The sequence below is a fragment of the Anabrus simplex genome, chromosome 7, assembly GCF_040414725.1.
Source record: "Anabrus simplex isolate iqAnaSimp1 chromosome 7, ASM4041472v1, whole genome shotgun sequence".
Taxonomy (NCBI): domain Eukaryota; kingdom Metazoa; phylum Arthropoda; class Insecta; order Orthoptera; family Tettigoniidae; genus Anabrus; species Anabrus simplex.
In genome coordinates, this window is record NC_090271.1 from 88,003,871 (window position 1) to 88,017,948 (window position 14,078).

At 40.9% G+C, this 14,078-nt stretch overlaps 1 protein-coding gene across 1 annotated transcript in view; it reads right to left on the minus strand.

Annotated features, from left to right (window-relative positions):
• Window positions 1-2,422: 2,422 nt before the first annotated feature.
• The window catches only part of LOC136876921 (T-box transcription factor TBX20), a 343,057-nt gene continuing 331,401 nt past the window's right edge, over window positions 2,423-14,078 (minus strand). The window contains exon 6 of the mRNA XM_067150676.2: window positions 2,423-2,963. Within this exon, the coding sequence (XP_067006777.2) occupies window positions 2,423-2,963 (541 nt within the window). The remainder of the gene's footprint in view (window positions 2,964-14,078) is intronic.

The window sequence follows — 14,078 nt, forward strand, 5'->3', positions numbered from 1 at the left end:
TATGAAGGATGACACTTCCAACTTCTTTTATAAGGTGAGATTTCATACAAGATTGTATACACGCTTAAAGCACGGCGGCCGCGCGCGACGTAAGTTGGGCTGAGGTAACTTCTGTAGCGCAGAGTACAAACCCCGTGTGCTCGGTCTGAGTTTATAAGGGAGAACCTGTATAGCCGATTCATAGACCATAACTACCATGAGGGCACCACCGGAAGAGAAAGGGAACTGTTGGTATCAAATTTGGGAAACCACTCCTTTAAGGATCTACTAAGATCTAAGAACCTGCCAATGACCTGGCTTTAAAAAAAACATAATTACAGCTTTTTATTTGTGTTAAGTACCGCACACGTTTTAGTTCACAAATCAGACGCTTGAAAACACTGGAGATATTACAGTATAGAAATGGCCGATTTAGTGACACTTGAGACAGTGAAATGGAAACATCCCATACATAACTGACAAAGTAGACATAAGTCATGCCAACCATACTGGTGTAAGCCAGCATCTATCACACAGTATGTAACAGATTAAATATACAATGCATCTCGCCAAGTAGCATCATGAAATAATATATAAAGTGACTTAAGAACACAAGGCAATAATATTATAGTTCCATACGGGAATAACCTTTCCCTTATTTAAATATGTATATCCGTTATTGTTCATGACGGGGCGTTGTTTCTGAAGTGAAGCAACTACGGTATAGGAAATAGCATCCCTTAAAATGTATGGAAAGAAACGTGGTGATTTACAAATTACAACTTTCATCGTTGAAGCTTTTCTTTATATGTACAATGCGAGGACATTTTTGCTATTTTTCCGAGCGTGATATCTATGCTTGGAGTTAATACTCCATTACAAGTAGACTGCGAGATTTGAATAGTAACCGCTGTGGTGAAACGACACAGATCTGAATCATAAACATCATTTCATTAAATCTGATCCTTTATTGAAGAAGACTACAGTTTTATCTTCGAATATGTCACCATAGAATAAATGTTCTTCTATTGTCCCTGTGAACTCATTTCAAGACCGAAATATTTCGAGATTTAATTTCCTAACAAGAATAACAATTCTGCAAGTTATAATATAGACAATGAGGATTATTTCCGTTTTACATAATCCAATAACGTGTCCATATAATGGTCCAGAGGTTAGACTACTCTTAGTGGAGAACATATCGTAGGAACTTGATTTAGAATGATATAACTTATTAACTTTAAGACTCAACAAACGTCACTGCTGAGAACAAACTAGTCTGTTTTCGTACGATGCACTGATTCATTAAGACGTTTATTCTTTAACACAATGTAGGCAGATCACAGTGTAAATATGTCTTCACTAAATATTTCTCCACAATTCATTTGATGTTGTGACAGAATTTTCCTACTGAAGATTATGATTTCATTATTAAGAGGAAATCTGGAACTCTTTTCTTTTTTTTTTTTGTATTGAAGCTTTTGAAGTTGTTGAGCAACCAACAGGATTGCTACCTCAATGACTATTATGCTGCAGTGATATCCTGACACTTCTTCATCGGTCCAAAGAAATGTTTAGATTGCAGTCCTCTTAAGTTGATAGGCAACACCACAATAGATTTAGTAACATAGCACTTACAAAATTGTTGCAAGTAGTGGAAACAAGAGAATTTATCTTGCCTTCGTCGAATTACAACCCTTGAATAATTAAAAACAATGCAACGTGCTATCCATTATGGAGATATCTCTAGCTTGTCATGGAATACCTTAATTTTTGAAAAAATACAGTCTAGTATAGAATTTGACCAGTTGCCAGCACGTAATGTTGCCAAATCTCCCAAATTTTGTCTAAAGGACATGAGTTACTGTACACAAATATTGCTATTGTCTATTATCCTTGATAACCATGTGGTAACCAATTGTTTGTATATGCAGAAATATATTATAAATAATATTAATTTCCCAAATCGAAACAGATATTGAAATATCGATTTGAGGACTGTTAATCAGCATTTCTTGTAGCAGCTTCAGATTAACTGTAGCATTTATGATAGGTCAAAGGGAGCTTTAACAAAACTTCCTCACTTGAGGTTAAGAATAGCAAAGCGTAAAAATAATGTGCTCTTTGGACCGATAATTTATTGCCAGGTAAGTCGGTCTCTAGTTCTATCATTGAATGATTTTTAAATACAGGTGTTTTCTCTTTTCTCATCTTTATAATTACTTTAGTCGTTCATTTCGTGAGCTAACAACAAAAGTTGATAGTTCTTTGAAGAGTTTACATTGTTGGTCATTCCTCCGCTAACAATCTTTGGTGATATGAGGTCATTTGTGTCCTCTAGATAGCTTACTTTTCAGTTTTAAATTTCATCGTTAGGGGACTGATTTCAACAATGTTATATTCGTTAGTCACTTTTTGTCCGTTCCAGGCTTTGCTGATGCCCCTACGTGAGCGCTGGGCTATGGGATGACAATTCTGAAGCGTCTTGTAGACTATCAGGAGAGGATACTGGTGACAGTGTCCGCCGGATGGCGGCTGAGGTGGCAGGTGATCCGTAAGGTGAAAAACGATGTTGCGCAAGTCCCGCTGCCGACAATTGAGGCGGGTAGAGTGGTCGAGGCAACGCTGGTGGTGTCGACGACGCCTGAGAGTGGGAAGAACTGGCGGCTGCAGCAGCCAAGTGCTGAGCGTGCAGCAGAGATGGCCCCAAACAAGCCCATTGACTCCAGAGAACTCCTGGAGGAACAGGGCTCCCTCCACCTCCGGGACCAGCAGCAGCACCATACAAGGAACACATGGGTCCCATGAGCGGACCATAAGGACCTGCAGCGGCCGCCGCGGCGCGCAGGAACAACTGCGACCTAGCTGCAAGCAGTGCCTTCTCCTCCAGGGTCAGGTTATTGTTGTGTGTGTCCATGTCGGTGAAGGGCCGAAGGGGAGATCGCAGATAGTGTTGCTCTGCCAGCATGGACTCCATCGTCTCCCTGTGAACAAACCATCTGACCACATTATCAGCTAACTCACTCACCCTATCAACATGCACAGAGGAAACAACATTATTTATAATATAAACAAATAGCAATACCATCGTTTTTACATTAAATTTGTCTCAGTTAACATAGCATTTTTGCTGCACAAAATATTTCAGTTCCCATAAATATGATGATTAAATAATCCAGTATATCTCAAAAATAAATAAATAAATAAATAAATAAATAAATAAATAAATAAATAAATAAATAAATAAATAAATAAATAAATAAATAAATAAATAAATAAATAAATATATATATAAATAAATAAGTAAATAAATATTGTACATGCACTGATGAGCAATTAGACGTAGTTTTGTTTTACTGAAATGACAATGTGGTAGCCCAGGTGAATATAATAGTACGGGGATCTTTCACGAGAGGTGAAATGGGACCCCCGGTACATTTTCCATGCCCCTTATTGGTGAACGATCCGGGAACCTGCTGTTCAGCTCCAGCACCATGAAGAAGACATAATACCTGTAGAAAAACAATGCACCAGCTCATCACCCCTGAGTCGTAGCCGATTGGTACGATGAACAAGGATATGAGGATACTTGCCTGGCCATCAAAGTCACCAGATCTCAATCATTTTGAGCGCATCTGAAATGGCCTCGAAAGAGACCTTGCTTCGACCAATATTCGTGCGTTATGGGAGGTATTTACAACTGGCTCTATGGCCTCGTTAGTTCACACCTCGTATAACTAACCATTAAAATAAACATCGTATCACTGGTTTCCTTCTCCTTTCCTTCCCTCCAAGACCGAGTACACTATTCTCCTAGATAACCTATCATCGCCGGGCTGAGTGGCTCAGACGGCTGAGGCGCTAGACTTCTGACCCTAACTTGGCAGATTCGATTCTGACTCAGTCTAGGTGGTCAAGTACGTCAACCTCGTGTCGGTAGATTTACTGGCACGTAAATGAACTCCTGAGGGACAATTTTCCGGTGCATCGGCCTCTCCGAAAACCGTCAACAGTAGTCAGTGGGACGTAAGACAATAACATAATAATAATAATAATAATAACCTATCGTCCACAATTCGTTTCACATGACTTGCCACTGACATTCGTTCGTCGAATGTGTTCCTAACGTAGTCTTCGTTTCGTCACTGTGAGTACGTCGTTGTCACTCGTAATCCGTTTGTATCAATATACGTCTAACTACGACATCTGCCCTTATTCCATAACATATAGGCCTACTGAGTCTAAACTGCTTCACTTCCATACAGCAAGTACGTCTGAATATAGAGCAAAGACAGCTCACTTCTCTCTTACAGTTGCCAACTGCAAGCCAACTGCATTAATTTCGCAACACCCTTATTATAAATCAGTTACTATGGGCCTACTACCATCCTGGTATAATACTCATTCTAAGTACCTGATACCTCAGTTCCAGTTTCGTACTCCTCCTCTTTTTATCCCCAACTGATATCACATTATAACCTGTACCAAATGGGAAGCGTCCAACCAAGCGTCTACTATGTAATCGCGTTTTACCGCCCACCAAGTCCTAGTGAAACGGAAACCTGCTTCTTCCATTTAAATAACCGAAAAGCGAATATCACCTTGAAAGTGTCACATAATGGAGGTCTTCTCCCTCACAACGCCAACCCAAAATACCTTAGAGTTACTCTCGACCGAACGCTATCGTACAGGGAATATCTAACAAACCTAGCCGCCAAATTAAGGACACGCAAGAAAATCATCCATAAACCTGCTGGCTCCACATGGGGAGCTTCTGCATCTACTTTGCGTACTTCAGCTATGGCGCAGGTGCTTTCCACAACTGAGTACTGTTCTTCAGTTTGGATTAACAGCTCTCATGCTGAAAAGATGGACACGGTCCTGAATGAAACAATACATGTCATAAGTGGCACAGTAAAATCTACTCCTCTTTTCTGGTTGCCGGTGCTCAGGCACATAGAACCTCCTAGAATTATAAGACTGAGTAACTTGGTTAGAGAATTCAACAGGATATTGACCAATCCTGATCTCCCCATCCATGAAGATGTAAACGTCAGATTCAGCCGCCTCAAATCAAGATCTCCTCCTATTCAAACAGCACAGGAACTTGTTTAAGAGGAATTTCAATCCAAAATCTGATTGGCAACAACAGTGGAACAGCGTAGCTCCCACTCATTGGCAGACATTGTTCAATTATAAGAATCTTCCAGCTGGCTTTGATTTGCCCCGCAAGACATTGGTAGCCCTCAACAGAGTCCGTACTAACAATGGGAGATGCGGAACTGTGATGTTTAAGTGGGGTATGAGATCTTCCCAGCCTATGACTGTGGTGCAGTGAAGCAGATTATCGACCATATTGTCACCGAATGTGCTGGTAGGGTATTCGTTGGATCCATCCAGGACTTTGTGGTGGCTTCTACTGAGGCCATACGTTGGCAAGAGAATTTAGATCTAACTCTTTGAACCATTGTTCTTACATGACTGTTTTCGCTATTATAATGCGTACATTTTGTAATTATGTATATAATGCTTTGTGTTTACTGTTCATTATATTGTTTTGTGTGCGTTACCATACCCAATGTGTTGTGGTCAGAGGAAAATTTCTCTCCATGTAATATCACTTGCCCTAATACTAAATATGTTTATTTTATATAAGCGACCGCATTTGACACAGATTATAAGTTTTAAAATTCAGTTTTTCTTATCATTTGCGCTACTTCTCCTTTCAGAGTTCAATATATTAGCTTGCAAGCTTTCAGCACACCGTGCTGTTAGGATCACTTGAACAGCATACGTCAATCTGCTTACTACGCTTCCGCCTAGCTGAATCCCTCCCTGCCATTTTATACCTTTCAGCCTGACTGTCAACGTAAATACCTTGACTGCCTGTAACAATCTACATCTGATCCCAAAATCACTCAAAATGCCAACATATTTTATCTTTGTTCTCTATCATAAGCCTTTCGTAGATCTATGAAACATAAGCAAAAATCTACATTGTGGGGATTGTAACCACACAGACTTTCATATATTTCTCCACCATTGATCGTACTCTCCTTTATAAAATGTGTGAGAACACCTTGCCTGGTATTATTATTATTATTATTATTATTATTATTATTATTATTATTATTATTATTATTATTATTGGCGAATAATCCCATTAGGACTACGCAAAGAATTTGAAAACGTGATTTTGCCTTGATTTTTGCCCATATTTCTTTCATTCTTTTAATGTGGGCTTCCTTCCTATCTTGAGACCAAGTTGTTCCAGTCTTCTTCTTTGGTTTTCACTCTTGGTCAGCTTGCCATTTGTGAATTTTGGACATTTGCTGGTGTAATTCCTGCCTCTTTCCGATAGATTTTGATTTCCCCAATCCATTTCATAGTGTCTGTTTTGGCTTTAAGCCTGTTTTCATTGAATTCAACTATTTGTCTGTGTCCATACTTATTATTATTATTATTATTATTATTATTATTATTATTATTATTATTATTATTATTATTATTATTATCATCATCATCATCACACAAAGCAGAGTGTACTTTTGAAACACTCCGCGAGTGATAATTCTAGAATTCAAGAGCGTGGAGTTGTATCTCGTACTTAAAGGAAGTCTTGTCTTTTGTGTGATGTATGACAATGACTTAGCGTCCTCTTTAACTAATTCATTTCGATAGAAATATGGAGGTAATATATTTCTCCGTGAGGATACATGTAAGTGTGATCCTGCAAGCTGTAAGATGTAACTCTATATCCTCTGCTGAGATTATCATAACAATGAACTGAGATTTATGTAGAACATCAATCCAGAAGTAAGGTTTCCATAAACACGCCTTCAGAATGCGAACCAAAAGTGGTAAAACAGTAGGTCTTTTGTTCGCTGGAGAAGGAGGACACCCACAGACCGCCGTGAAAGTGTAGACCTAGGTGTTAAGGGGAATATGAAATGTGGTGTTGTTGGAAAAATGCATTCTTTATTTCTTATGATTAAATAATACTTTGCATTTTACAGTGGTTTCGACACCCTCTGTCAGCAGCCCTGAATGTGGTGTGGAAATAGAAAACCACGGAAAACCGACTTCATTATGATTAGATCTATCTATCTCAGCTTAAGCATTATTTTGTAATACCACATTCCAAAAGCTTATCCTTCTTTCTGAACTGGTTATTGTTCATGTTTAAATTCCATACAACGGTACGTTCCAGATGAAGGTCTTCGAAACATTTCTAATTCGTATATCAATATTCGAAGCCGGCCCCGTTGTGTAGGGGTAGCGTGTCTGCCTCTTACCCGGAGGACCCGGGTTCGATTCCCGGCCAGGTCAGGGATTTTTACCTGAACCTGAGGGCTGGTTCGAGGTCCACTCAGCCCACATGATTAGAATTGAGGAGCTGTCTGACGGTGAGATAGCGGCCCCGGTCTAGAAAGTCAAGAATAACGGCCGAGAGGATTCGCCGTGCTGACCACACGACACCTCGAAATCTGCAGGCTTTCGGGCTGAGCAGTGGTCGCTTGGCAGGCGAAGGTCCTTCAAGGGCTGTAGTGCCATGGGGTGGGGGGATATCAATATTCGAGGGAGCAATTTTATTTCCTTAAGAGAGGCCTCCTTACTGTACTTCTTTCGTATTTAGTTATGCTACTACCCAAGTCACAATATTCATCTGCTTTTTTAAGACTTAATTTCCTACTGTAATATTTCACCTGACTTCATTCAACTGCATTACATTTGTTTCCGATTTATTTACTTTAATCTTATACTCCTTCTCCAAGACTGTGTTTATACCCTTCAGCAATTTCTCCATATTTTCTGAAGACTCAGATAAAATACAGTAACAATATCATCGGCAAATCTAAGAGCATTGATTTCCTCTCCTTGGATTGCGATTCCTTCATGTTTTCAAATATGACCTGTAAACTCTGTAGCTTGGAGTGAATGATGCTATCAATGAAGGCAATGCAGACATAATAGAAGCTCGAAAACTTCTTGAAATTACGACTGTTTGGAATACAGAGACATTACTACAGGAACTAGATAAACAGCGAGTAACTAGGGCAAAGATTACAGCAAGAAATATGACACATGAAGCAGGATCCAATAGAAGAAGTAAGAGACTGCTTCTGCATGACACTACTGCAGGGTTTTAAGTTTTCTTCCTTTATAAGTGTATTTTTATTTTGATAACTTTAATGTTTATAACATCGTAGCAGACAAAATAGGGTCCCCATACGTTATTTTGCAACTGGTTTTAAATCGCACCGACACAGATAGGCCTTACGGTGACTATGGGATAGGAAAGGACCAGAAGTTGGAAGGAAGCGGCCGTGACCTTAATGAAGGTACAGATCCAGCATTTGCATGGTGTGAAAATGGGAAACCCTCTTCAGGGCAGCCGACAGTGAGATTCGAACCCACTATCTCCCGGATGCAAGATCAGAACTGCGCGCCCCTAAACCGCACGGCCAACTCGCCCGGTGCTCCCCATACTATGAAAAACGTAAAATTAAATAGAAATTTAAGGGCTAAAGGGTCGGGATAGGTTTCAAATAAAATTGTGTGCCATGGATAGCTCTACCAAACTAAACAAACGAATTTATAAAATCACTCCCGGACGAAATGCTGTTCCGGAAAGACAGTCTAAAATGGCTCGTTCCATAACTCGTTTTATTTTTTATTCAAATCCTAGCCAAATTAACTTGTTTACATAATTATTTCCGTAATGTGTTCCTTGGCTGAATACCCTCAGGCATTTTTGATTTTTTGAAAAATATCCACACCTATTGTAGTTATAAGGGCTTGGGTGAAACTCTGCATTGACTCACATTAGCGCTCGTAGTGGTGCTTAAGTAAAACAATGCATTGCCTCACATTAGCACTCGTAGTGGTGCTTACGTAAAACAGTGCGTTGCCTCACATTAGCGCTCCGTAGTGGTGCTTAAGTAAAACAATGCATTGCCTCACATTAGCGCTCGTAGTGGTGCTTACGTAAAACAATGCATTGCCTCACATTAGCGCTCGTAATGGTGCTTAAGTAAAACAATGCATGGCCTCACATTAGCGCTCGTAGTGGTGCTTAAGTAAAACAATGCATTGCCTCACATTAGCTCTCGTAGCGGTGCTTACGTAAAACAATGCATTGCCTCACATTAGCACTCGTAATGGTGCTTAAGTAAAACAATACATTGCCTCACATTAGCGCTCGTAGTGGTGCTTAAGTAAAACAATGCATTGACCCGCATTAGCGCTCGTAGTGGTGCTTACGTAAAACAATGCATTGCCTCACATTAGCGCTCGTATTGGTGCTAAAGTGAAACTCTGCATTGACTCATATTAGCGCTCGTAGTGGTACTTACGTAAAACAATGCATTGCCTCACATTAGCGCTCGTAGTGGTGCTTAAGTAAAACAATGCATTGCCTCACATTAGCGCTCGTAGTGGTGCTTAAGTAAAACAATACATTGACCCGCATTAGCGCTCATAGTGGTGCTTACGTAAAACAATGCAATGCCTCACATTTGCGCTCGTAGTTGTGCTTACGTAAAACAATGCATTGCCTCACATAAGCGCTCGTAGTGGTGCTTAAGTAAAACAATGCATTGACCCGCATTAGCGCTCGTAGTGGTGCTTATGTAAAAGAATGCATTGACCCGCATTAGCGCTCGTAGTGGTGCTTAAGTAAAACAATGCATTGCCTCACAATAGCGCTCGTAGTGGTGCTTAAGTAAAACAATGCATTTCCTCACATTAGCGCTCTTAGCGGTGCTTACGTAAAACAATACATTGTCTCACATTAGCGCTCGTAGTGGTGCTAAAACAATGCATTGACCCGCATTAGCGCTCGTAGTGGTAGAAAAAGGCAAACTGCTAATCTAATCGACCGTATAAAGATGATTAAGAAAAGGTTTGTAATTTTTAGGAATAAAACAGGAATATATTCTCATACTTTATTATACTTTATTTACCTAAGGGCCGATGACCTTCGATGTTAGGCCCCTTAAAACAACAAGCATCATCATCATCATCATCATCATTATTATTTACCTAAGATTCGTAGCTCATATCCCCAGGATGTTTTGAACACTGAGTTGCTTGCCTTAAGGGCTAGAACTGTTACTATGATATCTCAGAAACTACATGTTTGAAAGAGTTCTCCATATTATCGATTAATATAGGCCTAACTGATTTTACGTCCCACGAACAACTATTATCTGCCCAGATCCATCTCTGGTGAGATACAGTGTGCAGACTGTCCACTGCGTCTCCTGGTGTGGGCTGGATCAAGTTTGTTATTTCGTTGTTTTTTTCTCTGTCTCAACCTTGGCTTTGACGATATGCAAGTGACTGAGGTATGAGTGGTGCTAGAAATGCTATTCCTTATGCAGTCATGTTGATGAATGGTGTGAAGATGTTGCTCGTAAGGTCGGTCAGTGCTTACATTTCAGTGAGCTTCACAGATTGATATGTAACAGCACCTTTTGGCCCAGTGAGGAAAGCAACGGGAAACTATTTCACTCTTCAGTTCCCTAGTACGCCGCTTCAGTGACATCTAGGCTACTTTTGACAGTTGATCTGTTGAGATTCCAACTAGCCCCGAACTGAGGACTCAATATAAAAATCTATTGTATTTTTCGCAGACTTCGAGGTACCTGAATTTTTTCCCACAAGAGTTCTTCAACGTGCCAATAAATCTTCCGACACGAGGCTGACGTATTTCAACACATTCAAGTACTACCGTACTGAGCCGGAATTGTACCTATGAAGTTGGGCTTAGAAGGCCGAAGCTTCTAACGTCTGAGCCGCTCAAATCCATTCCCGTCGTCCCAGGAACTGTTTCAGCTATGAAAGTGAATTTTTTACCACTTATCCATAGCTCTAATAATGCCAATATAAAAACTGATTGAAAATGACATTACTATTGTCAAATTTTCATACCTCGCTTTGTATTTGCAATGTCTTCAAGAAAATTCACAAGAAACGATTTCATATAATTTAAAATTTTCCTTTCGTTTTCTTGATTAGTTAGAAGGAGAGATATGAATTTGATAAACCTAACACTGACAATACGGACTTTTCATGCTTCCCTTAAAGGAAGGAAGTGCCGGGGTTAAGAATTCAATTACGCTTCCAATTTGATGGACACTAAGCTGTAACGGGGTGTTATTATCAGGTATGGAGTGTCCGGAGCATTCCTTCTTCAGAGCGATAATTATCTAGTTGAGTGACTTCCCTACCTAATGAGCAATAATGTAAGTGGAACGTGGCAGAGGATGTGAACTGAGTACTGATAAGGGCACGGAGAGTACCAATGGTAATTAATCCTCGATTCCATATTTGGAACAGCAGATAGATAGACTGAGTCTGAACATCAAAAGAAAACATTAATTTTCTTTATCGAATCTCACATATGACACTGTACCCGTAATATTGAAAGTAGCATTCTGACAGGCTGGAGGGAGGAGCACTCCACGTGCCATTGCACGGCGTTGCCACATTGTTGCATTCCTTTCTCCTTCCCCTCGCTTGCGGCTCACTTGTTGGTTCGTTCAGACCACTGTGTGCTTTTGTACACAACTCTGAAGTGAGAGATTTGGCTACTTCAAGCAACACGAGGCGGCCAGCAAGCTTATCCCCTTGGCAACCGCAGTGGGTCCGCCCTCGTATCCATAGCAACCATACCCCCTACTCCCTTCTCCGGTGGTGGTGGCAATAAACGGACCTCCCTCTAAGAACTGACAAAATGTTTCTTTCAGTATTAGCAACTTAACGGAACCCGAGAAAGGGTCAGTTGCCATCTGATGACACGTTGAAGGGGTTCTATGTGACAGGAAGGATTGCAACTACTATAGTGTTATTTCATTGATTAGTACACCAGGCAAGGTATTCACCGGCATCTTGGATGGGAGGGTGTGATCGGTGGTTGAGAGGAAGTTGAATGAAAACTAGTGTGGTTTCAGACCACAGAGGGGCTGCCAGGATCAGATTTTCAGTATGCACCGGGTGATTGAAAAAAGCTACGAGAGGAACAGGCAGTTATGCTTTTGTTTCGTAGATCTTGAGAAAGCATATGAGAAAACATGTTCGCCATACTGGGGAACTATGGGATTAAGGGTGGATTATTAAAATCAATCAAAGGCATTTATGTTGACAATTGGGCTGCAGTGAGAATTGATGTCAGAATGAGTTATTGGTTCAGGGTACTTACAGGGGTTAGACAAGGTTGTAATCTTTCACCATTGTTGATCGCATTTTACATGGATCATCTGCTGAAAGTTATAAAGTGGCAGGGAGGGATTCAGTTAGGTGGAATTGTAGTAAGCAGTCTATCCTATGCTGACAACTTGGTCTTAATGGCAGATCGTGCCGAAAGCCTGCAGTCTAGTGTCCGGGAACTTGAAAATAGGTGCAATAAGTATGGTGTGAATATTAGCCTTTCGATGATTAAATAGATGTCAGTAGGTAACTAATCCATGAGAACTGAATGTCAGATTAGTGATACAAAACTGAAACAGGTAGATAATTTCAATTATTTAGGATGTGCGTTCTCCCAAGATGGTAATATAGTGAGATTGAATCAAGATGCAGTAAAGCCAATGCAGCGAGCTCGCAATTGCGATCAACAGCATTCTGTAAGAAGGCAGTCAGCTCCCGGACGAACCTATCTTTATATCGGTCTGTTTTGAGACCACCTTTGCTTTACGGGAGCGAAAGCTGGGTGGACTCAGGATATCTTATTCATAAGTTAAAAATAACGGACATGAAAGTAGCGAGAATGATTGCTGGTACAAACAGGTGGAAAAAATGGAAAGAGGGTACTCGGAATGAGGAGATAAAGGCTTAGTTAGGAATGAACTTGATGGATGAAACTGTGCGCATAAATCGGCTTCGTCGCACTAACGCAAGAAAGCTGCATGAGACTATCTGGCAGGGGTCAGATCGAAAATTGTGGGGACATTAGACAAAGCATATGTGTACCTTAGTGACTGTAACAAAACCCGCTCTATTTACTAATGCCCTAGAGACAAAAAAGTCAAACATTGTATAAAGAATGCCAGGAAAGTTTTCCAAAGGGTTGCAGGATTATCGCTGGATAAGCCTACTGCTACAACGGCAAGTTAATCATTCGCCGTGTCGCTAATAATGGGAAGGTGAACTCTACATACTATCATTAGGGAATTTTAACGCCCATTTACAACACAGATATCCCAGTACCGTATAGGAGGGTTAAAAATCAGGTATGGGTACATCAAGATGAAGCATCCAGCCACACCTCTCATTTGACTCGTCTGTTCTTAGACAGAATGGAGATGGAAACTGGAATCCGTGCAATTCCGTTTACTGATATTCCGGTGAAAGCACCTGATGGGTCCCCATGGTCTTCTGCGCATTTGGACTCCTAAAAAGGGCCTTAGGAAATAGACGTCCACGCATTGTGAATGGCCTCTGGAAAGAAAGTCAGGAGGAATGGGATAAGGCAGACATGCTAGCTCTGCTAAAATGTCTGCCGCAATGGAAATCACGTTGTCGGGCTATAGGTAGAAATTCTGGCTTTCAATCGAGGATGATCGTTATCGTTCATAAGATAATTACCCTTCAAACATCGTCACAAGGCATCCTGAACGACCTTCTGTACAAGCAAACCCCGTGGTACAACAGGTCTGCTCAGCCCAAAGGCCTGCAGATAACGAGGTGAGTTGTGGTCGCCACGACGAATCATTGCGGCCGTTATTCTTGACTTTCTAGACGGGGCCCTACTCCGTATAACCAGAAAGAACCATAATTATAGAACACTGAATTCAAAATTTACCAAACTATCTAGCTAAAGAGGGGCTGCCTGGCCGATGCGATAAAGACGTGCTAGGTTCGCCCAGAAGGACGTGGGTTCGAATCCTCGTCAGGAAGTCGTAAAATTTAAGATACGAGATTTCCACTTCCGGGGGTGCATATGGCCCTGAGGTTCACTCAGCCTACACCAAAAATGAGTACCAGGTTAATTCCTGTGGGCAAAGGCGGCCGGGCGTAGAGCTAACCACTCTACCCCATCACGTGGCGAGGTTAACAATGGTGGAAGCCTTTACGTTCCACTCCTCCAAGGGCCT